This window comes from Pezoporus flaviventris, unplaced genomic scaffold (genome assembly GCF_033815535.1).
Source record: "Pezoporus flaviventris isolate CSIRO_AGI_PZ_B2104156 unplaced genomic scaffold, CSIRO_AGI_Pfla_v1 ptg000009l, whole genome shotgun sequence".
Lineage (NCBI taxonomy): Eukaryota > Metazoa > Chordata > Aves > Psittaciformes > Psittacidae > Pezoporus > Pezoporus flaviventris.
Window position 1 is genome coordinate 2,952,214 of NW_026892557.1, and position 27,352 is coordinate 2,979,565.

At 54.1% G+C, this 27,352-nt stretch overlaps 2 protein-coding genes across 6 annotated transcripts in view; both read left to right on the forward strand.

Moving 5' to 3' along the window:
• AGRN (agrin) overlaps positions 1–11,539 on the forward strand; it is a 105,752-nt gene extending 94,213 nt beyond the window's left edge. For 3 of the 5 annotated variants that reach the window (XM_061450171.1, XM_061450173.1, XM_061450174.1), the window contains 11 exons: positions 1–135; positions 277–373; positions 768–932; positions 1,229–1,340; positions 2,221–2,232; positions 3,161–3,277; positions 3,587–3,776; positions 4,146–4,233; positions 7,289–7,513; positions 8,101–8,204; positions 8,654–11,539. In XM_061450171.1, coding sequence (XP_061306155.1) covers positions 1–135; positions 277–373; positions 768–932; positions 1,229–1,340; positions 2,221–2,232; positions 3,161–3,277; positions 3,587–3,776; positions 4,146–4,233; positions 7,289–7,513; positions 8,101–8,204; positions 8,654–8,811 — 1,403 coding nt within the window. In that variant the 3' untranslated portion in view covers positions 8,812–11,539. The remainder of the gene's footprint in view (positions 136–276; positions 374–767; positions 933–1,228; positions 1,341–2,220; positions 2,233–3,160; positions 3,278–3,586; positions 3,777–4,145; positions 4,234–7,288; positions 7,514–8,100; positions 8,205–8,653) is intronic. The other 2 variants (XM_061450172.1, XM_061450175.1) reach the window with 1 other exon arrangement.
• A 3,303-nt stretch (positions 11,540–14,842) lies between these two features.
• The window catches only part of LOC133267696 (tyrosine-protein phosphatase non-receptor type 11-like), a 40,493-nt gene continuing 27,983 nt past the window's right edge, over positions 14,843–27,352 (forward strand). The window contains exon 1 of the mRNA XM_061450176.1: positions 14,843–14,994. Within this exon, the coding sequence (XP_061306160.1) occupies positions 14,981–14,994 (14 nt within the window). The 5' untranslated portion in view covers positions 14,843–14,980. The remainder of the gene's footprint in view (positions 14,995–27,352) is intronic.

The following is a 27,352-nucleotide window of genomic DNA, read 5'->3' on the forward strand; positions in this document are numbered from 1 at the left end:
GTCCAACCTGTGCCGACGAGAGGAACCCCTGTGACCCTACCCCCTGCCACGTCTCTGCCACCTGCCTGGTGCTGCCGGAGGGAGGTGCCCTGTGTGCCTGCCCCATGGGCCGGGAAGGAGACTTCTGCGAGCGAGGTGGGATGGGAGTGGGTTTGGGAATGGGGTGGAACTGAAGGTGCTCATTGGCCCAGCCTGGGGGGGTGACCAGAAGGCTGTGGGGCACCGTGCGGAGCTGCTTTGCCTCCTCTTCCTCACCCTTCCCCTGTCTGTGCCCAGTGACAGAGCAGGACCACAGCATGCCTTTCCTCCCGGAGTTCAATGGCTTCTCCTACCTGGAGCTGAATGGGCTGCAGAGCTTCGTTCCTGACCTGCAGTAAGTACCTGGGAATGCGAGAGGGGCAGGCGAGTGCAGTGATGTGGAGACAGAGCTTGTGCCTGCTTCTCCCTAGAGGTCTTCCCTTTGCCTGCTGCAGGTTTAGTCCAGAGGGAATGGTTGGGTTTGGTCCTAAAGGTCTTTTCCAACCCCGTTGATTCTATGAATGGCATTGCCAGAATCCCTGCAGGGAGCCCCGTGCCCTGGGTGCTTGGTGTTGCAGCAGGCGGGGTAAATAGGCAGCACGGAGCAGCATCCTGAGCATGGCACATGCATCTTTTACCTAGCAAAGGTGCCTTACAGGGCTGGCATCTCTGCTGTACCAGGCAGGCAGAGGTATTCCAAGGGCTTGGGATGTTGGATGGGAGGGTATCCATCATACTTCTCTCCTCAGGGACAAAATGTCCATGGAAGTTGTGTTCCTGGCCAAGAACCCCAGTGGTATGATCTTCTACAACGGCCAGAAGACTGATGGCAAAGGGGACTTTGTGTCTCTGGCTCTACACAATGGTTACCTGGAGTACAGATACGACCTGGGCAAAGGGGCAGCTGTGCTCAGGTAGGGCTTGGGACCTGCTCCTCAGGGTGATGGTGATGGCAGGGGCATGAGGGACACGGTGGCTGTGGCATCCAGCACTGGCTTGGAGCTCCCCTCCATGCAAACCATAAGGAATGGGGGGAAGCAGGCTTCATGCTTGGCTGCTTGGTTGGATGTCCCTTTGTGGGACAAGGCAGAGCTGGTTCCACCCCTGCTTTGTCCCTCTTTCCCCACCTAAAGCTGGGCTCTGTGTGCCCCCGCAAGCTGGTCAAGGGAGCTTTACACCCATGTGTCTTCTCCTCCCTTCCCACCACCAGGAGCAAAGAGCCCGTTCCCCTCAACACTTGGATGAACGTCTTGTTGGAGAGGAATGGGCGCAAAGGGGTCATGAGGATCAACAACGGCGAGAGGGTGATGGGGGAGTCCCCGGTGAGTGATGGGCCAGGGAGAGCTTCCAGCCTTGTTCCTCCCATGTGGGAGATGACCTGAGAAGTCCCCGGTGCTTTTACATGGCTTTAGGGGTGGAGGAAGAGTGGGGAAGACCTTGGGAGGCAAAGGATGCTGTGGGGCAGAGCTTACCTCCCTCATAGCTACTCTGCAGCCTGGCCCTGGTGCTGTAGGACCAGCTCTTCCAGCTCTTCCTTTCTCCTTGTCCCCATCACACAAAGCCTCATCTGGGGGCTTTGGTTGCAGGGCTGTGTTGGACTGAGCCCCCCTACCCACATGGACACCCCTGCCCTTTGTTGCAGGTCCTTGCTTGTTCCTTTGGACCCTTTTTGGTCCAGGCTGTGCCCGTGATGCTGGGCTCAGTAAAAGCCCATTGCAGTGTTGCTGCTGAATCCATTAGTGCCTTCTCTGTTCCCAAGCTGGCAGCTTACCTCTGACTTCTCCCTATTCACTTTGTCTCTGCACAAAGAGCAGTTCCTGGGGTCCCATAGCAGGGCTATTTGCCTTTCTTTCATCTAGTTTTTCAATGGGGAAGCTGGTAATGCAAGGAAAACCCCAATTGCTGCTGAACTCATCCCTAATATCCACCTATAAGTGCAGCCCCAAGGGTAAGCAGCATTCCTGCAGAAGAAGGGCTCTTTTCCTCCCCTAACTCATCTCTCCAAGCTTCAAGCTTACCCTGGTTGTCAGCCACCCCTCCTGTTGCCTTCTGCAGCATCCCTTGCCCTTCCCTATCTCCCCGGGGCACTGGTGCTCTTGCAGCCCTGCATGGTACAATGTTACCCACTGATGTCCCTTTTCTCTCTTTCTCTCCCTTTGATTTTCACTGTATTTTTCCCTTCCCCTGCTGTCTGGATCCCAGAAATCCCGTAAGGTAAAGATAAGTATGACCCACTGCAACCTCCATCCCATCTGCCATCGGCACGTGTTCCTTGTTTTCCATCCAGACCTCAGTGTTCCATCTGACCAAGCAGTTTTAGGATCTCTGTAGATTTAGAGACACTCCTTTTCTTTTCCATCATTAGTTTTCCAGCCAGTCCTTGCATTTTGTTTCGGAAGCATTTCAATCCATCCGGTCATGTTTCTCGTGTTAACTCCACAAGGCATTAGCTAGTCACTCATCCGACTGCATCCCTGCCTCGCTGCTCTGCCTCTGGGTCCATCCCAGGAGCTCAGGAAGGGATGCTGCTCCTGTTACGTGCCCAGTGATCCATGGGGCTGAAGACTCACCTAGTTTGGGCTGCAGGGTGACAGCAAGGAGTGTTTCTCCTCCAGACGCACGTGAGATGCAGGAGAACCTCCTCTAGCTATTTACTATAGGGGACCCAAGCTGAATATGGAATGCTTTGGGATGTAGGGAACCCAAGCTGAATATGGAATGCTTTGGGATGTAGGGAACCCAAGCTGAATATGGAATGCTTTGGGATGTAGGGAACCCAAGCTGAATATGGAATGCTTTGGGATGTAGGGAACCCAAGCTGAATATGGAATGCTTTTGGGTTTAAACATTACCCCTGGGGAGGCTGAAGCAATATTTATGCACTTGGTTTTGGGTACCACACAAAACCAGAGGCTTCTGCAGCTGAGAGCATCAGAACAGCATCTCTGCCAACTTAAACCCATGGGGAATCTTCTCCTTGTGTGCCTGCTGCAGGCAAGACTCTGGGGTTTCACTGGACTCCCATAAGGAAGGAAGGCAGGGAATGGGGATGAGCAGAGGACAACGGGTTGTGGTTGTGCCGCACTGCCCTGCTCCCAACCCCATAACATCTCCATCCCACCTTCTCCCATCTCCATCCCAGGTCCCTCACACCTTCCTGAACCTGAAGGAGCCGTTTTATGTGGGGGGAGCCCCTGATTTCAGCAAGCTCGCTCGAGCAGCTGCCATCTCCACCAGCTTCGATGGAGCAGTGCAGAAGGTAAGGCCATAACAGGCAGCATTGGGCAGGAGTCTTGTTGGGAGAGGTGCCATCAGCACTGGTATCACTGGAGGAGAGCAAGGATTAGCGTGGGAGTGGGCTGTCCATGGGATATGGATCCATGTGCACTGGGGGGGGACACAAGTGGTTGAAGAGTGGTGGCACTTGGGGTACGTCACAGGAGAACACAGGCTTGGGGCTGATGCTCCTCTTCCCTATGAGGATACTGGTCTCTGTGCCTCCACCAGCCCCATAGAGAGATGGGCTGGGGAAGGCTGACTTGTGCTTCCTCTTGCCTCTACCTGCCAGATCACCATCAAGGGGGTTCCCGTGCTGAAGGAGGAGAACATCCGCAGCGCCATTGAGATCTCCCCCTTCCGAGGCCACCCCTGCACCCAAAAACCCAATCCATGCCAGAACGGGGGCACCTGCAGCCCTCGGATGGAGACCTATGAGTGCTCCTGCCAGAGGGGCTTCTCTGGGGCTCACTGTGAGAGAGGTGAGATGGCAGGGTAGGGATGGGCATGGACCTTCGTTAGCTGCACACAGCAATGGAGCTGCTTCCATGGCTAGCTGGTGGCAGCAGGACAGTGAATGGCTTTTGCCAAGCCTGAGGTCTTCTCCTTGTGGCTGCTGGGGGGGGGGGGGGGGGGAATGACACCACAAGCACAAAGGCTCTAAATCCACTATAAAGCTTTCCAGGGGCTTGCTTAGGGTGACACCGTGCTGATGTGCCCCAAGGGATGGCATGTTTGTGCATGCCTTCATCCTGCTATGGATGCTCAGTGTAAAGGGGGGTATTCCTTGTCTCCAAGGATGGACAGGCCATGCTCCATTGCCTGACAGCTCTTCTTTTTCCCACCTCCAGTGATCATTGAGAAGGCTGCTGGAGATGCAGAAGCCATTGCTTTTGATGGTAGGACGTACATGGAGTACCACAATGCCGTGACAAAGAGGTAACTTGAATCAAAGTCAAAACAAGGGCTGTTGGCAAGAAGAGGTTGGGTTGGAGAAGTCCAAGTCAAAGAAGGCCAAGCTAAATAGGAGCTGTGAGCAGTCACTTCCAGCCTTAGCCATTAAAGCTGCCTTGTTGGCTTTTCCCCCATGGCCAGGGATATGTGTTTGGAGCCTGTGGTCTCTGTAGCTTCTGTATTAAAGCAGAGCCCAGTCCACAGCTACTGAAGTCCTCTGGGCTGGGTATTTCTCCTACAGGAGACTCTCGGTCCATCATGGTCTGGCTCAGCATCCTTCCTCAGCACCATGCTCCTATAGGCCCTGTGATTAATTCCCAGCTCCACAGCACTGGGACAGGATACTGGATTAGGCTCCATCCATCTGCCTCTATATCCTCAGTGTGTCTGTGTTAAGCTGTTGTTTGTCGGTCTCTGTCTCTTCTCAATGTCCTTGTTTCTTTGTTTTCAAGCCACCTCACCAATGAGATCCCTGCGTAAGTACTGTCCTCCCTGCAGCCATCTGCCCTCCATGTATCCCATTGCCACCATGAGCACCCATAGGGGAGCACAGGGCACATTGGGAGGAGGAGCACTGAGCTTAGTTTAAGCCCCACCACCCTCACAGGGAAGAACTTCTCCCTAAGGTCTCACTGCAAAAGCCCCTCTCCAGGTTTCTTGTAGCCTCTTTAGGCCCTGGGAGCTGCTCTAAGGTCTCCCTGGAGCCTCCTCTTCTCCTGCTGTTATTTGCTGTCTGCCTGTCTTGCTGACTGTCAGCGATAGAAGAGCAGCACTGATTCACGCAGCTTCATTCCCCACACTCTGTGGGACAGTTGAAGCGATCCTTGCCTGTCCCATCCCCATTTCACATCATTCTCCACAATCTGGGGTCAGGCAGAGGCTTGGGAGGCTGAGTTGCTGCATGCATGCCAATACCAGGAGCCCATAGAGCCCGTCGCCTGCATGTTCACATTGGGAGATGCTCTGGTGGTTCGGAAAGGGTTTATTTAGGAGCCAAGCATCCTCCTAAGCCAGGCAGTGCCCTACAGCAGCGAGGGGCATGTAGTGACCTGCACGGCAGCTCTGCCACGTGGCAGTGCCCAGCTGTCCCCTTGCATAGACACGGACACATCCCTGCAATGAACCCGCTACCTTTGCGTCCTGCCTCTCCCAGTGCTCCCGAAGGGAAGGTCATCATTCCCAGCCTTCTCCCTGCCCCAGCCAGCCAATTTTGGCTGTGCGTGCCCCATCCTGCAAGGGAGCTTAGCACTTCTCCTCGCATCCCTTAGCTGCGGTTTGGCCGCAGCACCCGTGAGCCTCGCCAAGGCTGAAGGACCCATTGGGATGCCCATAAAAAGTAGTTTGGGCAGGATGGGCACTCCAGTTGCTCCTCTGGGATCTGCTGGCCATGACATGCCCATACTTCTGCTCTGAACGTGCGTTTTAATAGGTTTTTATAGGGACAGCTTCCACTGACCAGCTTGCTCCAAGCCCCTGTGTCCAAGCTGGCCTTGAACACTGCCAGGGATGGGGCAGCCACAGCTTCTCTGGACTTCTCTTTCTGTAGTCCTCGTTTTCCTCATCTCCATGTGTGTCCTGCTGCCCAAGTGTGCCCCAAGGCTGATTGAGAGTCCTCAGGTGACAATTCAGCTATTTGGCTCCATGGAATCCCATTCTGCATCCCAAAGCACCAGCCTGAGACCTGCCTGCAGGTCTGCCTAGGCAAGGGTCCTCCTGATGCAGGTCCAAGCTCCCTTCCCCAGCAGTGCTGCTCTCTGTCCTCTCTTGGGATACACATCCCAGCAGGACAGCAAAGGGAACTGATAGTTCCATGAGCAGGAACACTGATTGTTCTGGCCCATGAGAGTCCCAGCATCACTGGGTATTCACTTGTTGGCATTCTTCTGCTCGCCCTGGCTAAGCAGCTACTCACAGACTCGGCTTCCTGGATTGAGGAAACTCATCCCAAAGGAGAGTGGCTTGTTCCGGATGGTTTTCTCAGCTTGGGCACTGTGTAGGGTGCAGAGCTGTTGCTGTGTCCCCTGTTGGAGCAGGGGTGGGAGGGAAGGGTCTCCTGCTGTCCTGCGCTTATGGCATGCTCCCCTTTCTTCCTGCGTCTAAGTCCCGAAGCACTGGACTACCCCATGGAGCCCAGGTGAGTCTGTGCCAGGCTTTCAGCTCTTGTGTCTCGTGCTCTGCTGTTGCTGCCTCAGCATGTCTCTGTCTGTGTCCTGTGTGTCTGTATCCTTGGCTTTTTATCTAGAAGGGATACAGCTCTGCTGGTGATGAGATTAAACACGAAGGAAGCCCTGTCCCTCCAGCATAGGAGCAGCAGCTCCAGCTCTGGCCCTTTGCTCCTGGGGACCTACATAGCTAATAGTGTGAGGGGAGAGGTTGAGTTACCTTGCAGGGCAGCCGGCTTCATGCAAAGCCCTTGTCCCTTTGGATGCAGTGTCCCTTGGGAATAAAAAGCTGTCTGTGTTGTGCCCATGTTGTCTGGTGTATGTGTGAACATGTGTCGGTGTGTCTCGGAGCGTCCCAGGAGTGGATGGTGACTCCATATGGCATCTCGCCTTTTGCCAAGAGCCTTTCCCCTGTAACAAAAGGAACTGAGCAAAGATGGGGATGCCAATGTGGGGGAAATCCTGTCCTTCCTTCATTCCTCCCTTGGGAAAAGACAATGCATCTAGGGGAAAGAAGGTTTTGCTGCATCGGTGGGCAGCCTCCATCACCTTCATGGTGCTCACGTCTTATAGCATTGGGTTCCCATTGGGAACCAAAGGCAGCTCTGAGAGGAAAACCCTTCTGCTGTTCACCACCCCACCTAATAGACCCCTTCCTTCAGTGCCTGCACATGAGGAGACAATACCAAGACTTGTTGCAGGGATGGATGTGTGTGAACTTGATGCCATGGGTCAGTTGAAGGTTATCCTTGGCTGGCGAGCTACTTGGCTGGGGACAGAGAAGGTTGCTCCGAGGAGCTGACTGCTCCCCGTTGCTTCTGTAGCCATGATGTTAACTCTTGTCTCTCTTCCCCCCCTGCTCCCATCTCCCCGTGCAGCGAGAAGGCCTTGCAATCAAACCACTTTGAACTCAGCATCAGGACAGAGGCCACCCAGGGGCTGATCCTGTGGAGCGGGAAGGGGCTGGAGCGATCAGACTACATCGCCCTCGCCATAGTGGATGGCTTCGTACAAATGACCTACGACCTGGGCTCCAAACCAGTCATCCTACGATCCACAGTCCCGGTCAACACCAACCAGTGGATCCATATCAAGGCGTCCAGGTGTGAAGGCAGCGGGATGGGGGGTTGCTGTCTATGGGCAATAAGAACTGGAGGAGCCTGAGTCATGGCCGTGGCTTCATGCCCTATGGGTCACTCCTGTTCTTGGATGATAATAATAGAGGAGAGGCATGTGGGCAGTGCTGCGTCGGAGGGGCGCGTGTTGCGACACGCCTGGAAATGTCACAGGGGGGCAAGGAGGGACGGAAGGTTCTTCGTGCCTTTGGCGGAGCCGGCCGAGGGTTTGGCATTCTGCTCGTGTTGAGCTCAAGATGTCCCCTTTTATTTTTACCGGTGCCGGGGAGTGGTGAGCGGATCATGCGCCTGGAATGCCGGGGATTTCTGCTCCTGGGTACAGAGGGCACGGGGGGAAGCTGCGGGATGCCCACGGGATGCTGGAAGGAAGCGCTTGGTGCTGGCTTCCGACAGGGATGTCGCACCGAGGACCACTCTAGGCTGTATGGGTTGAGGGAGAGCTCCGCTCCTCTCCACGTTGATAAGGGCTGATGGTGCCCGGTGTAAAGCAGCGAGCGGCTCCTTGTTTTATCTCTCATCAACTTCTCTTTCTTCTTCCTTCCCTCTGGGAGCAGGGTGCAGAGGGAAGGCTCCCTTCAAGTTGGCAACGAAGCCCCCATCGCTGGCTCTTCTCCGCTTGGTGCAACACAGCTGGACACAGACGGGGCCCTATGGCTGGGTGAGTCTTCTGCCTAAGAGCTCACCTCAGTCTCCCCTCTGGCAGGTTAAAGCCATTCCTCCTTGTCCTGTCCCTACAAAGCCTTGTATAAAGTCCTTCTCCAGGCTTCTTGTAGGCGAGAAGCTCCTCTGTGCCCCTTTTTGAGGAGCTCAGAGCTGGGACATTGATGCTCCCATTGTTCAATGCAACACTGGTGCCTCCCAAATGCCTTGACCTAAGAAGTCCCCTACTTGTTCTCTGCCTACTATGGCTGATGACAGCTGAGTGACAAAGGGTTGGCTTTACCAAATGCCAGCCCTTTCCATGTCCCCTGGCAAGAGCCATTCACTGGCCTATGGCTCTGGATGCCCTGATGCCGATGGCACGGAGCGCCCTCTCCCTCTTCAAGCTCAGTGCTTCACCTTCATCCCCCTTGTCCTCCTCACCAACCTTCTCACCGTCTCTTGCAGGGGGAATGGAGAAGCTGAGCCTGGCTCACAAGCTGCCCAAGGCCTACAGCACCGGCTTCATTGGCTGCATAAGGGACGTGCTTGTGGACCGCCAAGAACTGCATCTGGTGGAGGACGCTTTAAACAACCCCAGGATATTACACTGCTCAGCCAAATAGCCCCCCAGGGACCTTCCCTTCTCCTTCCCTCCCTCCTGCCTATTGCTGTAATTATTTTCTATTTTTGTAAACTTATTGCTTTTTATATTTTTTGGGGTGGGAGGGGGGAAAGGGAGGGGAGGAAACACCTTTTCTTTTGGGTTATCCATTCGGTTGCAGTCTACCCAGGTCAGTCAGACTCTCAATCACAACAGCAGCAACAAAGAACAAACCTTGAACCAAGTCTCCCAAGAAGTGACAGAAGAACTTCCCCGTCGCATTGGAAATCTTCTTCATACTTGAAGCTTCTTTTCGGGTGGTTTTTACCCCCCTCCCTCCCCTCCTCACTCGTGTTCTTGGGTTGGCGTTCACTCCTGTGGGGGAAAGGATGCTGGTGCTGGCGCGACGCGTGGCCTTCGTGGATTCACTGCCTTCCCACCTCAGTGCCAGCTGAGCGGGGATGCGCCCATCGGAGAAGCAGGACTTGCCACCCTGCTTTGGTGCCTGGCCCTATGTTCACCCTATCTCCCTCCTCCCTCCCTTCCTCTCACTATAATTTATGTGTGTAAGAATCTCAAGTGCTTTTCTCCTTTATGCTCTGTTAAAATCAGGGATGCCATGCACTGGAAGAGAGACCGAGGTCTGCTCTGAGCAGGCAGAAAAGCATTGCTCTTTGGTTGTCTTTATGACTGTTTGCTGGACTGAGAGGAGCTGTGGGGGAAACGTGGATTCCTCTTGTTGGCTCTCCTCCTCCTCCTCCTCTTGGACACGTGCAGAAGCAGCTGTGAAACCTCATTTCCACGCTTTGTGTTTATCCAGACGTGTCCTAACCACCCGCTTGCCCTGGCTGCTCTTCCCAAGGGCTTCTATGTACCGAGCGTTGCCCTCCCGTGCACCACTGAGAACCTGCAGCATCTTCAAGAGCTGGAAGTGCTCTCCCTCTTCCAGCCATGCCAAAGAGGCTGCGAGGGCACCACGTCCCTTTTCACTTGTTGGATGTGTCCTTCCATCACCCATGCCCATTTTTCCAGCCTCCGGGCATGACTTGCCCTGTGTCTACCCTGAGGATGCTTCCAGCTGGCCAGCATGTGAATGTGCAGAGCTGGTATTTAAGAGCCTCTCCCATGAAGAGCAACTGGAGTTCTACCTTTGACTTCAAGGCTTTGCAATGCAGGGTCTTCCATGCCATGATCAAAGCTCCTCAGGATGCTGCCAGCCCAGCAGCAATAGCCTCAATGGAAACGGGAATGGGGCACGAGTCGGCTGTTGCGTTTGGGAGGAGGGTTTTAAAGGGGTTTCTTCCTCTCTAAAGACCTTAAAAGCAAATACTGTGGTGCCAGTTACAAAGCCAGTATGTGTGTGTCTGAATGAACGTGTCTGTGAGTGTCTGTCAGCCAGCACATTGGAATCTCCTGGAAGCAGGAGAAGAACAAACGCATTGAAATGATCCCATTCCATTCAGGTTCCTTCTCCATGGGAAGAATTTACTGATGCTGTGTAGCATCTATGGCCCTTTCCACCACTGGGTCACAAAACTGGGTCCCTTTCCCACCCTGAGATGGCATTGCTTTGGGTGAAACCACCTTTCTGGAGCGTACGGAATTCAGCTGAAGGATCCCACCAGGTATCAAGGGTTTATTAACATCATTTTGCAGTTTCACCTTAAATACTAGCACACCTTTTTAGTGCACCTTTACAATAGTGCAGCCTCTAAAAGTGCTGTTTCTTAGCACTGGATTTTGAGCCATGAAAAGTCAACCTCCTTTCCTCAGGGTGAGCTCCGAACACAGATGTAACAAAGGGGAAGAACATAGTGAAAACCCACTTTTTCCTTCTATTTTATCACTAGAAGACATCTACCACCACCCCAATCCCTGCCTAATCCATTGGCGTGCCTCTCAACATGCAGTGATTGAGTATTTCACGGGGGGCTGTGCCCTCTGTGGGATGGAGACCCCACTCTCTGTGTGCTTGTGTGCTTGTGTGCGTGGCAATACCACATTTTAAGTGGATTCTGTACATAACTTGTGGTTCCTGGTGGGAAGTATTGTGACTGTGTCGTGCAAGGGATGGGCTGCTTTACTTTGATCACGAGGGGTAGATAGATGGGGGCTAACTATGCAGGGTGGGACGGGAGGGGAGTGGGAGACCCTTTTGAGGACACAGGTTCTAGCTGGGCAATGCCTTGGCTGAGATTTGAGGGCTGGGTGCTCCAGCTCCAAAGGGAGAGGGGCATGCACAGGGGAAGCTGCTCATTTTCTGGAATGCCACTGACATGAAGCCAGGGTCACTGCAAAAAACAAATACCCCACAACCCCAACAGCTGAACAAAATCTCTGTCTGCTTTTGCTGGGGCTTGGAAATGCCTTAAAACAGGACCTTGCGTCCTCGTTGTCAAGCATCTTGAACCAAGGTCCGATTCTGCAGTGCTCCCTAGGGGCTGTGCACTTAACTTCAGCTTTATTTTTAATAGCATTTATACCATGTATGTACAAAAAAAAACCAAACAAACAAAGGACATTGAGGTTTGGGTTTGGTTTCCTTGGGGTGTTTTGGGGTTTTTTTTTGCCTTTTGTTTTTTAAAGACAAGACGTCCACGTGGCTTCATTTCTAGGGTAACGTAATGACCGTTGTGAACTGCTGTATGAATTCTGAAGGGCAATGCACAGTAGAGGAGCAGCATGATATAACCATTACTAACTTGTGTCTTTCGTCAATCACCATGAAATAAAGTTTGAGAACTATTCAATACGTTTGGAAGGGGCCTGGTTCATTCCTTTTGTGTGCCCTGTTTGCTTCTAGAACCATCTCCCTCTATGGCAGATATGGTGTGAAGTCAAACCAGCATCTCCCTCTATTTCCCTTAGAAAGCAGGGTTCATGCAGGTATCTTGCTGGATCTTATAAAGGGAGCCTCTAGGAATGTGAGCCTCAATCCTACATGGTTTCACCTTCTTCGCCATACACGCTTTTATCACCTCTTCTTAGGCAGCATATTCAAAAGAGGCTCTGTATCCCACTGACACCATGTCAGTGAGGCTGAAGTGATGCTTCCGTGGCCTCCTCCTCACTGATGGCAGCAGCTTCCCCCTGGGTTTTACCCTCTGTAAGCTAAGGAGCCATGAAAAGCCAGTCACAAGCATGCAAGCAGGATGTGGTTTGAGATGTACCAGCGTCTAAGCTCCTGCTTTAAATAGCTCTTCCTAACGGGGCCTTTCCAGCTGGCCAGAGCCCTATCTCTGATCTCTGCAGCTTCATCTCGGCAAGAAAAGGTGGGAGGTGGAGAATTTCGTTCACTGTTCATCCAAGTGATGTGAAGCAAGAGACGAACGTGGGTTTGGGAGGCAGCTCATTCAGACAGAGTCATTCTGATACCCAGCGAGGATGCAGAGCCAACTGGTGTCTGCATCAGCTCAGCAGGAACCGGCTTTTCCATGGACAACGAGACGCCCGAGACTCACAATGGGAAACAATGAGGCCAGTGTCTGCGCAGCCACAGGGGCTGCACAGCTCACAACCAGGGCCATGTTTTGCTCCAGATCAGCCTCCTGGTGCAGCGTCTTCTTGACAATGACCTTATTATGCCACAACAGGCATGGACTTGCAAAGCCAGTGCCTCTTGCCAGCTTGCTGCAAAGCAGCAGGGAGAAAAAGCCATCGTTGTCTTGGCCAGGAGGGAAAAGCGCTGGCAGCTGCATGGGGATTTCACTGCAGGCTTGAAACAGCCATTGGGAAAGGAAAGAGGAAGGAAAGGAGCGCAGGAGCCACACGGAGGGCACGCCGGGGCAGGCAGCAAGTGTGACTCAGGGGAACAGCCTGGCCATGCTGTCAGCGGCCCCTCTTCTGCTCAGCGCCATCAGGAACACGCTGTGTGTGCACCGAGCGTGGTGGTCCCATCTGGGCTTGCTGGGAGCAAAGAGAGGAGGTGTCTTCAAGGAGAAGGCAGTTGGGGTTGGATGGTTGCGCATCCTCAGCTTGCTCTCTATCCCTTGTCTTTGGGAGCAGCGAACCCCAGCTCCGTGCCAAGGAGCTTCAGTGTGGGGTAAGCTCCGTTCTGAAACCACTCTACTGAGCTGAGCCTTCAGGAGGATCATAGGATCATGGAATGGTTTGGGTTGGAAAGGACCTTAAAGCTCATCCAGCTCCAACCCATTACCATGAGCAGGGACACCTTCCACTAGAGCAGCTTGCTCCAAGCCCCTGTGTCCAACCTGGCCTTGAACACTGACAGGGATGGGGCAGCCACAGCTTCTTTGGGGAGCCCCATCCCCTATGGAACTAAATGAGCTTTAAGGTCCCTTCCAACACAACCCATTCCATGACCATTTTCACCCATTGCACAGCCTCGAAACCAGTAACTTGCAGGAAGTGGGGAGCTCTATTCCAGAGGTTTCCTTTTGACCTGTCTTTAACCATGAGGCTGAACAGCATCCACTGCCCTGAGAAAGGGTCTTGTTCCCCCCCAGCCAAATGAGACAAGCACACAGAGAAACCCCAGTCTGGGCTCTCACAATGGAGCCTCAGTGCAGAAGGACACTGGGAGCCTCAGTGGCAGGGGAAAAGAAGAAGGAGAGGACAGGGGTCATTGTTATCAGGGTTGCTATTTGGCCTCTGTGGTCCTCGTTGCCCTGTGAGCAATCCGGTGGCACGCAGGACAGCTATGCAGAGATCTGAGCTGGCTCCTGCTGCCAGCTCGCTGGGTATTCCCCGAATAGACATGGAATTTGCTGAGTCTTATTATAGTTATATATATGCTATTTTTGCCCCTATGGGTAGACTGGAGCGGGGGGGGGCTCTCTGGCTGCATCCTGGTTTTCTCTCTGGACAGCTGGCTTGGTTTTCTCACCCAGCATTCATGAAAGGTGCCAGATTCAGGGCATTTCTTTGGGTTAATTTCTGGCTTTTCTGGGAAGCAGCATGGATTTGACATGAGTTTGTTGGAGGCCTCTGAATTTACACCTCACGTGGGCAAATGTGCCCTAGGTGTATAAAGGGTACAGCACGCCTATAGCATACCTGATCCCTGTATTGCCATAGACACTGGGATGAGAGCAATGCCCTGGGGACACTGTTCCTTCCCGACTCCATCGGGTGCCCTGAGCTGAGGGTATCCAGGGATAAGAGCAAATGTGGCTTAGCCTCACCAGGCTCAGGAGCTCAGTGTCTGCTGGCTGCTCCATTCTCTTGGCAGCACGGCCCTCAAGGCCTTGTGAACCCAGCACTAAAAGCCAACACTGACTTGGAAGGGACCTCAAGGATCATTTGGTCCAACCTTGGGTTAGATGTCCCAGCACCCTGTCCAGCCCAGTTTAACAGTGCCCAACGCTGGGGAGTCACCACTTCCGTCAGGAGGTGATTCCAATGGTTGTTCTCATTGGGAAATGTCTTCCTCTTGTGTCTGGAATCTCCCCAGCAGTAACTTGTGCCCATCAGGCCTTGCCTTTTCCATGTCCTTGTAAAAAGGGAGTCTCAATCTTCTTTATGGCCACGCTTTAAAGACTGGAACATGGAGACAAGGTCTCCCCTGAGCCTTCTTTTCCCCAGGCTGAACAGACAACAGCTCCCTCAGCCTTTCATAGCATCATCAGAGCATCCCAGACTGGTTTGGGTTGAAGGGACCTTAAAGCTCATCCAGTTCCTGCCACGGGCAGGGACCCCTTCCACTGGAGCAGCTTGCTCCAAGCCCCTGTGTCCAACCCGGCCTTGAACACTGCCAGGGATGGGGCAGCCACAGCTTCTCTGGGCACCCTGTGCCAGCGCCTCAGCACCCTCACAGGGAAGAGCTTCTGCCTAAGAGCTCACCTCAGTCTCCCCTCTGGCAGGTTAAAGCCATTCCCTTACCCTGTCCCTACATCCCTTGTCCCAAGCCCCTCTCCACGTCTCCTGTCGCCCTCCCACAGTTCGATAGCGTTTGGGTACCGAGCGCCGCCTGAAGCCACCACCACCGGTATCACCCCGGGGCGCTGTGGGGCACGGGATGAGGGCGGGAGGGGGATGAAGAGGAAAGGACCCGGCCCCACGGAGGGCAGCGGGGCCGCGCCCGGGTCCCGACGGGGCGGAGCGGAGCGGAGGGCGGGGATTCCCTCGCGTCACTGGGAGGGGTTTCCCCGGCGGCCGGGGCCCAGCGCCCCGCGGGGTGCGGTGCTGCGGGCAGTCGGTGCGGGGCCGGGAGCGGAGCTCAGCTCGGAGCCATGACCTCCCGCAGGTAAGGGCTGAGAGCCGGGCCCGGCCCGCGGCCACCGCACACCGCGTCCTCCGGTACCGGCTGCGGCTCCGACCTGCTCCGGACCTAGCAGGTTCGGGGCTCCGTGACCCAGCGCCTTGGGATGCAGCTGAGCCCCTGCCCGCGGTTCCCTGCCGGAGCCGGTCCCTGCTTGGTGCTGCCTTAAAGCATCTGGTCTTAGGGTCACAGGTGGGTTTGGGTTGGAAGGGACCCTGCCCCGGGCAGGGACACCTCCTGCTAGAGCAGCTTGCTCCAAGCCTCTGTGTCCAACCTGGCCTCGAACACTGCCAGGGATGGGGCAGCCGCAGCTTCTCTGGGCTTCTCTTAGTAGTTAAAGATGGTAAGAGGGGATGTGAGAACGGGACCGAGCTTTAAAACTTGCTTGAAATGCGTTTTGTGGGCTGCGAGCTGATGAAAGGACACTTCAGCACATGCGGTGTGTTGTTGGTTACAAAGCTTCAGCCTCGATAGAGGCAGGAGCATGTGTGACTTGGGGACATAGAGTGGTGAGGCTTGGAAAGGACGTGGTCCTTCCTGGGTTCCTCTTTCTCTGTGATGGCTTCCAAAGGGGTAAATAGCTGGTGGATGGGTTCTTCCCATCCCTGTTTGCTCAGGATGCACAGCTCCCCGTGCCATGCTGCGGAAGGGCTTCCTAAGAGATGCTTTGGGGGTTCTGTGGTCTGTGTTTTGGTGCCTTAAGGTGACCTGGAAAGGCTTTTTTTGCTGTTGGGTGTCAAGTGTGTTCTGAAGAGCCGCAGGAGGGTGGTGGTTGGGAGCAGCCGTCCAGCTGACAACCGCTTCAGCGGGGACACAGGATCGCTTACGGCACTGGGAGGGCTTGTTTGGTGTCGGTGCAGCACCCAACAGGGCAGGTTGTGAGCGCTGTTCCCACAGCCACCTCCTCAACACGCTCCGTGCTCTCCTCTTGCCTATTCCCTCAATGCCGTGGTCGGTTGATGGTGGTTTGGGTATCTCTTTGCCCTCCAGCACGGGCTGCGTGTCCCTGTGCGAGAGCCGAGCTGTGTTTTGTGGCTGTCTGGCTCGAAGCATGCGGAAGAGGTTTAGGAAGAGGCAACGGTGATGCCTTGTGATTGCGAAACACTCACTGATGGGTGATGGAGTAGAAAGCAGAAGGCTGGGATGTGGGGCCCATGGCTTCCGTTCTCAGCTCTGGCACTGCTCTCTATGCCTGCAGGCAAGTCAATATTTGTCCACGCTGCCCATACCTTGCTAACTGCTCCCTGTTGGGCCTGCTGGAGGCAGCCAAAGGGTTGCTGATTGCTCCCATCCTTTCCATCTGTGCACTGGATTTGCTGCTCCTGGTCCTTTAATGTGGCTCAGGTCTTTTTCCTCACGTTGGGGCAGGACTGGCTTGGCTCCAGCCTTTCTTCTCTTGCCTAGCTACGTGTAGGATGCTACTGTATGGCATCCTTCTCCTTTGCCTGCTCTCCCTCTGGCTCAAAGCATGTTCAGATGGATCTACTGAGACCATGACTTGTGCTGATGGAGAGTTAGGAGGTTCAAGGGATCCCTCACAAGGGATGGACCCTGCAAGGCCCAAACCCCTTGTTTCTTTTCCTAGACAGGAGCTGCACGGTGCCTGCAGCACTGACTCGTGCATTGCCCTTTGCAGGGCAGGTTTGTTCTTTGCAGTTTCCTGGGATGCTGTGGTTGGGAGGAAGGGAAAGCGTGGAGGAAATGAGTAAATTCCAGCTTCCAGAGCCTGGTTGTGCCTCCGAATTCAGCAGGATTGAGTGCTGAGGGGTATGGTCACAGTGGTCCCGCATCAAAGCGGGCTGGAGAGATGCTGCCCTGCATCCCTCCTGTCCAGGAGAGTGAAACACAAGGTAGCCTCTTACGGCACTGAAAAGGTGAAACTGCCTAAGGAAGGGAGCACAGAGACCAAGTTTGCAGCTTTCAGGACAATGAATAAGCAGGATAATGGTGAAGATACTGTGGTGAGATGCTTGTGTAGCAGACCTGACAAAGAGCTGCTGAGTGATACCCCACATACAAAGCTGAGCGAGTTGGTTTGACAACATTCCCCTTGCATTCAGCTCATCCCCTCTAACATCTCCTTCGCTGCTCAGCTGAGCCACTTTGTCAGCACCGAGTTTATGGCACATTGTGGGTGGTTCCCTTTGCAGCTGTGGGTCTGTTGTAATCACAAGCATAAGCAGGGCTGGAGCAGCCACCACTTCCCACCCCTGTGGCTGCTCCAGCATCACTTCCAAGTTGGGGATGCCCAAAGTCCTGCATGTGCTTTCTTCACGATGCTTGTGCAGGCTGCATTGTGTGCATCCAAGGCATCGAATACACCCAGCTGTATCCTTAAACCTCGCTCGATGTCCCACCTTGCGCATCAGCTGCAGTGACACCTTCCCCACTCTTTCCCAGTGGGAAAACACACGCTTCGTGTGCTGAATCCCAGTGTAAATATTAACCTGGAGTGTTTGCAGTAGCTGCTTGCTTTGGCAGCTTGGGTGGCGGCGGGGAGGTGCTAATTTCTGGTCCAGGAAGCAAAACCAGGTCAGTGTTTTGGCATCTTGGATATTCCTCAGGGCCAGAGCTTCGGACTGGGACCAGGATGATCGTGGACCAAGCCTGTGGCTGCTGTGTCTCTGAAGCACAGATCCCAAGGTATAAGCTCCCAGCAGCAGCTTGGATTCCCACCCTGGCCCTCTGAAGTGATTTGCTCATGGAATGAGAGCTTCCCAGCAAGGGAAGCTGGTGCCTTTTGCTTCCAACCTTTGCCATTGCTGCCCCTGAATCTCACCTCAGGTGCTCCCTGCTTTTTCTCTCTGGTACCTGTATGAAGATGCCTTTGGGCACAGGCTGTGTTAGTAGCAGGGTGGGGGATTCAGAGCTCAAATGCTTGCAAACGGACAAGTGGGGGGCGAAGAGATGGGAAATGCAGTGGAATGAGCTCCTGGTGCTGCTTCGTTAGGCTTTACTACGATAAATGAGGATGAGGACATTAGCAGCTTAAATTACACTTCAATTCCAAGCCCCAGCCTACTGTTTATTCCCAGCTAGGGCTTGTTCCTTACTGCAGGTCATGGAATCCATAAATTCAGTGAGGGAATAAGAATGGTTAATGCCCTAGCTCAAAGAGGGAAATTGCCTTGCCTAAGGAGAGGCGTTCGGCTGAGGCCCTCAGTGATTTTCCAGCATCCTCTGGCTTCCCAAGGCAGTGTGAGCCGCTCCCATTATAGTGCCGAGGCAACTGAATCACTCTCAGCCCTGGAACCCATTTCTGGGATGCAGCTGTATCTCTTCTGCGGGCTGCCAAGGAGAATTCCTCCCTGTCTGGGTAAGGGAAGCACGCAGAAGGGAAGCCAGCCTCCCTGCTCCTCCGGAGCTATATCCAGGGTGAGTTTCCTTTGTGGCTGGGTGCTACCGGAGCTGCTTCCAGCAGGGTTCCAGTTCCCTGGGTTTCTAGGAGATGATGCTCCTCGGAGGCACCTGATGGATGAACTGGGGCTTTGTGCTGCAGTGGAGCTGTGCCAGTGAAGCAGCAGTATCCGGATGGATGCTCCCAGGTATCCGGGTCTCGCTCGGCACGGAGCTGAGCAGCCTTCCACATGCTGGATCCCAGTGCATGAGCTGCATCCCCAGGGATGGCTCCCTGGCTATGGCATGTGGTGGGGTCCCAGCAGAAGTGTGCCTGGAGCCACGCTGCTCCTTGGAAAGGGGAACAGAATCACCATGGGAAACCAGGCTTCTGTGTCATCCGGATGGAGATGCTTCTGGGTATGCAAAAAGGTGGGCGCTGGAGCTTCCCTCTGCTCTCATGGAGCTTTTCCCATGCTCCCAAGGCTTTTCCAGGCTTTTCACATTGACCGCTCTGTACTGGAGCTCTCATTGAGGCCACTCAAGGCAGTTAGAGGGAAAGTTTGTGTTCTTTGGCTTATTCCTTGGCTTTCACGAGCCAAAGGGTTCCTTTATCCCTGGTGCCCATCACCTTCATCACTCCATGAGCAAACCAGGTCCCTCTTCAAAGGGTGCTATGAGTGGAGAAAACAGAGCTGGGAGCTTTTCTTCCCCAAGTGGATCGCTGGTTTAGCACCTACCATCTTTCATTACCTATCCCCATAGCATCCTTGTGGTGTCTGCCCTCCCACCATTGCACTGTAGTGAGCCATTTGGGAATCAGGGCACCTAAAAGCTTACTTCCCAAATGCTGGTGTTTGGGTTTCCATCCCAAAATGATGACTCAAGTTAACACCTATTTCCAAGCTAAACCCAGGCCCATACCCTCTGGGGTGCGTGTTAGGGAGAAGCACTCCAAAGGCTTCACTTCTTCAAGCATTAATCCTTCTCCTGCGGTAGGAATGGGTTTATTCTATGGCTTTTCCCTGCCTTGACCTAAAGCAGTGGCTTGGGCAGAGCTGCGCTTGCTGCTTCATGACGTGAGTGGTGGGGAGGGATGGAAAGCAGCTCCCGCAGCCCAATTGCATGGTCCAGGAAGCGTGCGTAGGATGGGGTCTAATCAGGTGCTGGGGCCGGTTTGTTTGCAGGCTTCCTGCATGGGTCTGAAGGGAAGGAGGAAATTCTTCGCATTAAACCAAGCTGGAAATCCGGAACTGTGTGCTTCCTGTATATGCAGTGCTTGCTGCAAATAGCTCCTGCTGCTGCTTGTGTCAGTAATGGTCTCCAAAGAGCTCTGCCTGCTCGCAGGGATTGAGGGGGACGCTTGGGGATGTGCCCTTCAGCATCTCCTGAGCTGCTGCTCTCCTGTAGCAGATGCTGTCACAGGCAGGTCCATGTGGAAAGGGTGTTGCTGTGATCCAGCTGCAGTGAAAGCATCTCAGTTGTTCTGGGAGCCGCAGAATCCCAGCCTGGTTTGGGTTGGAAGGGACCTTAAAGCTCATCCAGTTCCAGCCCCCTGCCTTGTTCTTTGAAGTGGCCTCATGGTTGTTAATGATGAGCGTTTCAAAGTGTCAGTGTCTCCATCCTGCAGCCGCAGCCCTTCTGCTCTGTCTGTCCCCTCAAGCTGTGCTCTGGGGCATCCATGGACCCTGTCTGTGAGACAAATGAGCTCTGCAGCGAGCAGGTTCCCTAATAAGTGCCTTAAAGAGGAGGTCACCCAGTCCAGACGTGGCTGTGGGCGCACATCCCATGCCATGGGTGCTGCCGTGGGATATGCAGGGGAATCACAGCATTCCCTACAGTGCCCCTTGTGAGGGCTCAGGGCTGGGGAAGCCTCTCCCAACAAGGAGCGATGCAGTTTATCTTGCTCCTTGCAGGGCTTTGGTGTCAAAAGCAGCCCTGGGGGAGCTGGGCTGCAGCCCTCCTGATTGTGTTATCAGGAGAGGAGCCTGCCTGTGAGCAAGGTGTCCTGTGCTGGGGGTGGTTCCCAGCCTGTGCTCGCTGTGGCTGGTGTCCCTTGGCCTTCCCAAGGGAAACATGAGCATGGATGTGTGCTCGCTGACCTGGGGTAAAGGCACCTGCAGTCTCAGGGTCCCCCTCCATGTGGTCCCTTCTCATGCATGGAGATGGATGGGGCTGCTGTGCGGGTTTATAGCATCTTCAGCAGCGTCCCCCACTGCCAGGCTGGGGCAGGCTGAGCTCTCAGTTTCCCCCTATGGTCCAGGCAATCTTCATGCCTTGGTGTCTCTGTGGAGAAGGCATCTGTGCTGATGATGCACAAGGGTCTTTTGTGCAACCCCATCCCTCCCTTTTTCCTACCCATCAGAGCAAGAACCTTAGGGATAATAAGGTCTGGAAATACCTCCCGTTCCCAGGATACAGTCATGAGATGTATCTGGATGGTACCATGATTTTTTGCCGTCTGCTCATCTCCTGTGGGTGCTATGAAAGGATGATTTAATTTCTCACTTACATTTCAGGCTCAATCCAGGGTGGCTCATCCTCCAGGCCCCCTTCCCATCCCACGTTGCAATTCCCATCTCCTCCTTCCTCACCTTCTGGGGTGCAGTTTGTTTCTGTGAGGGCACGAGATACCAAGGGTTGAGCAGCTTGGGCTCTCTGCCTTGACACGGAGGTGGGTTTGAGGAGCACTGTGGGCACCAAAAGGGTGTTTAAAGGCAGTGGCTGAGCTCACAAAACAACCTGCCTTCAAAAGGGACACAAACAGGAGGTGGCAATGTACAACTTCCCCCCCTTTTCCAGTGAGCTTTTGAAGTCGTTTTAGAGTGATTCCCATTGGAGAAACTATGGGAAAGACCTGGTTGCAATGACAGGGGTATGAGCAATTGGCACTATCACCAGCCATTGTGCTGGGGCTCATTGCTAGATGCTACCCCCAGGGTAGCCATGAGGTTACTCATAGGCCAGGACTCAGCTCCTCACCCTGTCACACTGGGCACATATGACACAGGGATCCAGATGCTTGGCCAGGCTCAGGGTTGGGGTAACCGTGAATACCTGCCATGGACAGAGGAGAACCCATCCCTTGGGACGTGTTCTTTGGCCATGGGGATGTGCAGAGGGTGGGAAGGTGACAAGGATTTCGTTTCAGACCAACTAAAACCCCCCCTTCACTCCCATGAGCAGCATCCCTGCCATGAAAGGGAGCCCCCAGGGCTATGTTTGTCCTTGGGCTGGGTTTTGGGGGGTAGCTCGGTTGGTTGGTTCGTTGTTCCCCTTCTTCCTCCCACCCTCCTGAAGCATTTCCACCCGTCTCCTCTCGAAGAAGCGCGACGAGCCCTGCCACTGGTTAAACCCTAAATATAACCGTGGTATTTCTTCCCCTCTCCCATTCTTCGTGATGTATCTAGGTAAAAAATAGCCTTGGCGACTCTTCAAAGGGGACATGGGCCTGCTCTGGGCTATATTCTTGTCTTGTCACCCTGCCCAGGTCCGAAATAGCCCCCCTTGGTTTTATTTAGCTCCCTAGGTTAGATAATCCTGAAAGCTGAGAGTTTCTGGGTGCACGTGATGCTGTGGGCTCGGGATGCTGCTGTGGCAGGGGCGATGCACAAGGAATCTCCTCTCCTCCTCCTGGCCCTAGTGCCAAGTGGGAGGGAAGCCGAGGTGCTGTCCACCAGGCTCTGCTCTTGCCTTGCTTCCTCATGGCCCGATCGATTTCACTGTGGGACTTGGAGAGGAACCTGCGCAATGAGGAAGGACCCTGGGGGCTGGGTTTGGTTTTCCTCTGTGCCCACGAGAATGGGTCAGGGTTTGTCTGCCCTTGGCACATCCTCATGCCGAGTTGTTCTGCTCCTGGCTGAGTGGAGCACCTTTGTTTTGCCATAGACCAGCTCTGAATGGTTAAGCATTATTCTTCCAGGGATGGAGAGGCTGTGGCTACCCCATCCCTGGCAGTGCTCAAGGCCAGGTTGGATGGGGCTTGGAGCAAGCTGCTCTAGTGGAAGGTGTCCCTGCCCATCAGAGATGAGCATGGGAGCACCACATGCGTCCTCCATGCAGCTTTCAAAGCTTTCTAACCACCAGATGGAACAAAGGAACTTACATCAACCCTTTGTGACACTGGGGTCAGGGGCTGCTGGGGGGCACTGAGGTGTGACCACTGCCCTATGGGCCATTGCTGCGCCTGCACATTGGCTGGCATTGAGCTGAACTCCTCCTCTCCAGCCTTCCCTTGGCCAGACATCAGGCACACAACGTGCACTGCAAGCTTGTCCCTTGCCCTTTGGTCATAACCTGCCCTAGGGGCTGCAGCTCCCACTCCCAGGTGCATCCTTAGGGCTCATTCCAGCCTATGCAAGGGAGGGATGTGCTGCAGTAGCAATGCTCTGTGTTGAACCAACCCCACTGCCTGCTGCCATCTGCGCCTCGGACCAGTTTCAGTCCCGCTCTGGGGGTGTCTGTAGTTATTTCTGCTGTGGCTTTGAAGCAATGGAAACTTTCGGTGTTCTCATCTCTGTGGTCAAAGCACGAGGACCTGGTGTACTCCAACACGTGCTGTTTAGTGAGGGGGCATGGTTCTGAAGAGTTTGTCTGGGTTGGAACTGCCTGGTTTGGTGTTACTCATGACCTGTTGAAGCAGGGGGATGCGGTGCATCTCCTCTCGGTGGTGGTTAGCAAAGCTGGACATAAGCCACAGAGTTCAGGGTCTTCAGACGAGCAGAAACGGGCTGGAATTCCCCCTAGTTGTGTTTTTCAGATGAAAGCAGCCAGCTGTGATGCTGGGACAAGCAGAAGCTCTTTGCATACGGTCCCTCGTATGTGATGAGCCTCCCACAAGCGGTCAGCGGGCACTGCGGCATCCAGCCCTTGTCACTTGTGCATGGGTGTTTGGGTGGTGACTCCAATGTAAAGGCACACAGCTATTTGTGCTCGCTCCTTGGTGCACTGAACACCTTCCTGCGTGAAGGGATGGATGAAGGTGCACAGGGAAGCTGTGGCTGCCCCATCCCTGGCAGTGTTCAAGGCCAGGTTGGACACAGGGGCTTGGAGCAAGCTGCTCTAGTGGAAGGGGTCCCTGCCCGTGGCAGGGGTTGGAGCTGGATTATCCTTAAGGTCCCTTCAATCCAAACCATTTCATGAAGATGCAGGCTTTCAACACACAGGCTTTGCTATTGCATACCCCATTCACAAAGGAAGGGAGTGAGAGCCTGGTCTGTGTCTATGGGACTGACACAGTTTAGACATGACTGAGAGTGCTTCTAGTGCAGATCTCCAAGGCCACGGTGACAGCAGAGCTCTGTGGGCCGTGTATCTGGAGGCATGAGGCCATACATGTTGTGACAAGACATGGTGTAACCGACTTCTTTCTGCTGTATCATCGCAGCTGTTATCTCTGGCATCTCCAGTGTCTGACCATTGGCGGGTAGTGCTGTCTGCCTGCATGAGCGGAGGGAAAATGAGTATCCAGAAGGAAACTGGTACTTTAAAGCCCAGGGAAGTGCTGGCAGTAAACAAAGGAAAGCCCTGGTTTGGTTGTGAAATCGCTGATGCTCTTGATTGCCAGTTCAGCTCTTCCTTGACGGATCACGGCTTGTTTTCCAGTGTTGCTTTCAGCCCTGGAATGATGACACACACACACACACACAGATAGGATGCGGTTATATTCCTTGGATATTTTGCTGAGTGTCTTCAGGAGAGTTTGCCTCGTGAGGGTGATCACAGTAGAAAACCTGTGCTGCACTCAGGGCAAGCTTGGCACTGCTGGAGGGCTCCATTAGCAGGAATTACACCGCTGAGTTGCTCCCAGTCTCCCTTTGGAGCTGTGAGCTTTTCCTGCTTGGAAAAGTGAGCATCCTTCTTGAGAGCAAGGGCATTTCTGCCTCCTTTAGCTCCTGGGAACAGCCCCTAAGAGCACACAGAGCTCTGTTCCCATCGGGTCCCAGTCCTTCCCGGCATTCCCGAGCTCCCTGCAGTGAGCCCAGGCTCTGCTCTGTGGCTGAGCCTGTTGCTGATCTCTAATCTCCTCTGTGGCTCAGCTGCTCTGTTGGCACATTAAAGGCTAGCCGCAAAGCAACCGTAATTGTCCTAAGTGTCTGTGGGATAATGGACTCAATACTCAGGATTGCAGAGGCAGCCGCATTCCCAGCTATTTAATACCTTGATTGATGGATGGCGAGCTGTTTGCCAGACCACAGGAGGACAGCCTTCCCAGCTCTTGTTTCCATCAAGCTGGTGAGGCAAGGATGTGAAAGAATGAGGCAGGAGTGAGCTATTTGGCCAGTCATGCGGTGGTTGGGACGTCGTGATCAGGGCTGGGTGCTGTGGTCTTAGAGTCAGGGAATGGTTTGGGTTGGAAGGGATCTTAAAGCTCATCCAGTCCCAACCCCCTGCCATGGGCACCTTCCACTCGAGCAGGTTGCTCCAACACTGCCAGGAGCATTCCTCCTGCCTTGCTTGCGAAGCCAAGATAGGGAGATCAGTGGTGGGTTTGGGCTCTATTTGCAGTAGTGGAGTTGTCCTTTGTCACAGCAGCTTTTGGCTTCTTTCAGGGCTGGGAACCCAAGTTCTTCCTGCCCAGGCGTGGCCTGATGCAAGGTCTGTGTGCCTGAAAGCTTGTCTGTGTTCTCCAGTTATATCATCCTGTGTAAGAAGAGGTTCTCTCTCCCTGTAACCTTGCTATCACTGTATGTTAAACCCCGAATCTGGACGTGCCGAGGTGCTTGGGCTGTTTAACTGCAGGCACCTGCAGTGGGTGACTGAGTGTCCCTGTCTAGCGAGGGGAGAGAGCTGGGTTCTGTTCTGCATCACCCTCAGGAAGTGACTGTTTCTCTCCCTGCCTGCAGAAGGGGACTGGACTCTGACTTGGGTGCCTTATAGCGATGTGGTTTATGCACTCCTGTCGACTGTCCAGAGAGAGGGATCAAAAGGGCTGTGTAGAAACGCTTCTCCTTGAGGTACAGTTGGCTGTGGGGCTCACCAGTACGTGCTGTTTCACACGCAGAGCAGAGTGTGCTTCCCCAAAGAGCTCATAGCACACAGAGATAAGGTGCACGTCTGAAGGAAGGGGTATGAACGCTGCCTTGGAGGGCAGAGGAAGCGAGTCGGAGCCAAAGGGGCTGCTTTTAAAGCTGAAATTGGGAACCCCAAAAAGCAACAGGGATGCAGCGATGTTTTGGGGTCTGGCCCAAAGCATCCCATGATGGTGCTGTCGCCAAGAGGAGCAGAACAGGGACCTACGAGCTGATGCTCTCCACCCATAGCTGCGCTGATGGCTGCTCCATTGCAGGCCTGGAGCACGAACCTCTCTTGCTGCTTGGCACGGAGGAGGAAGCTTGTGTAGGAAGCACTGTTCAGAACCAGGAGCCCCATGGAATACCTCACTTTGCCCGTTAGCCCTTCGCTTTCCTTTCTCTTTAGCCTTGGGCTGTCAGATGGATGTCATCACGTACCATGCGCGTGTGGTGGTGGTGGTGGTGGTGGTGGTGGTGGTGGTGGTGGTGGTTACCCTCCCTGGTCCCCTTCTCAACACTCAGTTCACAGCTGCTGGCTTCGCACTGATAACAGAACGAGAGGACTTCCTCTTCGTCTCTCCACCCCTGCTCCCTTCCACGTTAGAGCTGCTTTGGGGTAAATAACCCAAAGCTGTCACTTCTTCGCTTGAAACTTCCCAGGCTCCACCACCTTGGCCAATCCTCCTGACGGCTGCTGCAGGCTGGAATGTTGCTGTCGAGCAGCAAACTGCCTTCTACATCCTAGAGCAAGCTTTCCCCACCTCCCATATCCTACGGGCCTCGCTGCCTTTTGAGCTGCCCTGTGATTTCTGTGGGCTAACGCATCTCTTCACCTACTCTACCGGGTCCAGAGCCTTGACCAGTTATGGTGAGGTAGGATGTGTGCTCTCTGTGTGTCTAGCTTCTATTTTTAACAAAGCTGATATTTCAGAGTGGGAACGCGGCAAAGGGGAGAAGGCCTGGATGTCACCTCTGTCACTGAGGTGGCACAGCAAGCTTCCACTTGTGCGATAGGAGGATGGGAGCTCCTAAGGGTCGGAGAGCAGTGGGTGCTGTTAGGGGTGGGAGTAGTGATTAATAGTGCTCATGAACCAGATCCTGTGCAGAAGAGCAAGATTCTCCAGTGGAAAACACCCTTCTGCAGCGCAGGGCTGATGGTAACCTTCTCCTTGTGCTGGCTTCAGCACTGCAGAATGGTGCGTTAGCAGTTTCGTTTGTGTGATTACTATGATTACTGTTAATGTGATTACTGGGGAGGCTTTTGGTGCTGACTGCAGCCTGGGAGAGGTTCTCCCTGCTGCGAGCAGTGTGTGATTTTTGTGCCGGCATTAGATTTTTATCTGGGGTTGCTGTTAACATTGCATTGCTAACGAGGGCACTCGCTTATCTCCTCGCTCGCCTTGCCGCGTCCCTAGCCGAGCATGCTTCCCTGCGCTGATAACTAGCTGTGCCTGTGTTGGAGGGCTGTAATTTGAAGGTGTTGGACTTGTGTAGCTCCTTACACGCTGCCTGAAACGACAATATTGAGTCAGAAGTGTTTGCGAAGCAATGAGGGTTATATATAGGGTATGAACTGTACAGGGAGCTGTATGGGAAAGGGTCTGTTAGAGTAGGGGAGGGATGCGTTCACCAGGCCAGGAGGCAAAACAGCAAGTGCGTGTGTGAAGAAAGCAATCCCGTCTGCTGAAAACACAGGGAATGGATCCAGGGCAGGAACTGGGCTGTCTGAGGCTGTGTTTGAGGTTGTTAAATGCGTTGGGATCGTTGTGCAAGTGGCTATGGCTCTTTGCCATGGAGTGTAATGTGGAGCATGCCTTGGGTTTTCCTTCCTTCCTTCCCTCCTTCCTTCCATGGGTGTGCAGAGGGTGTGGGCTGGTCTGCAGCTCTCTGCAGGGATTTGGATGGTGGAAGCTGCAGCAGCCTGTTGGTGGTTCACGTCCCCTTGTATCTCTAGAGCATCCCAAGGCTTTGGCACAAGCCTCATCGTAAAGCTG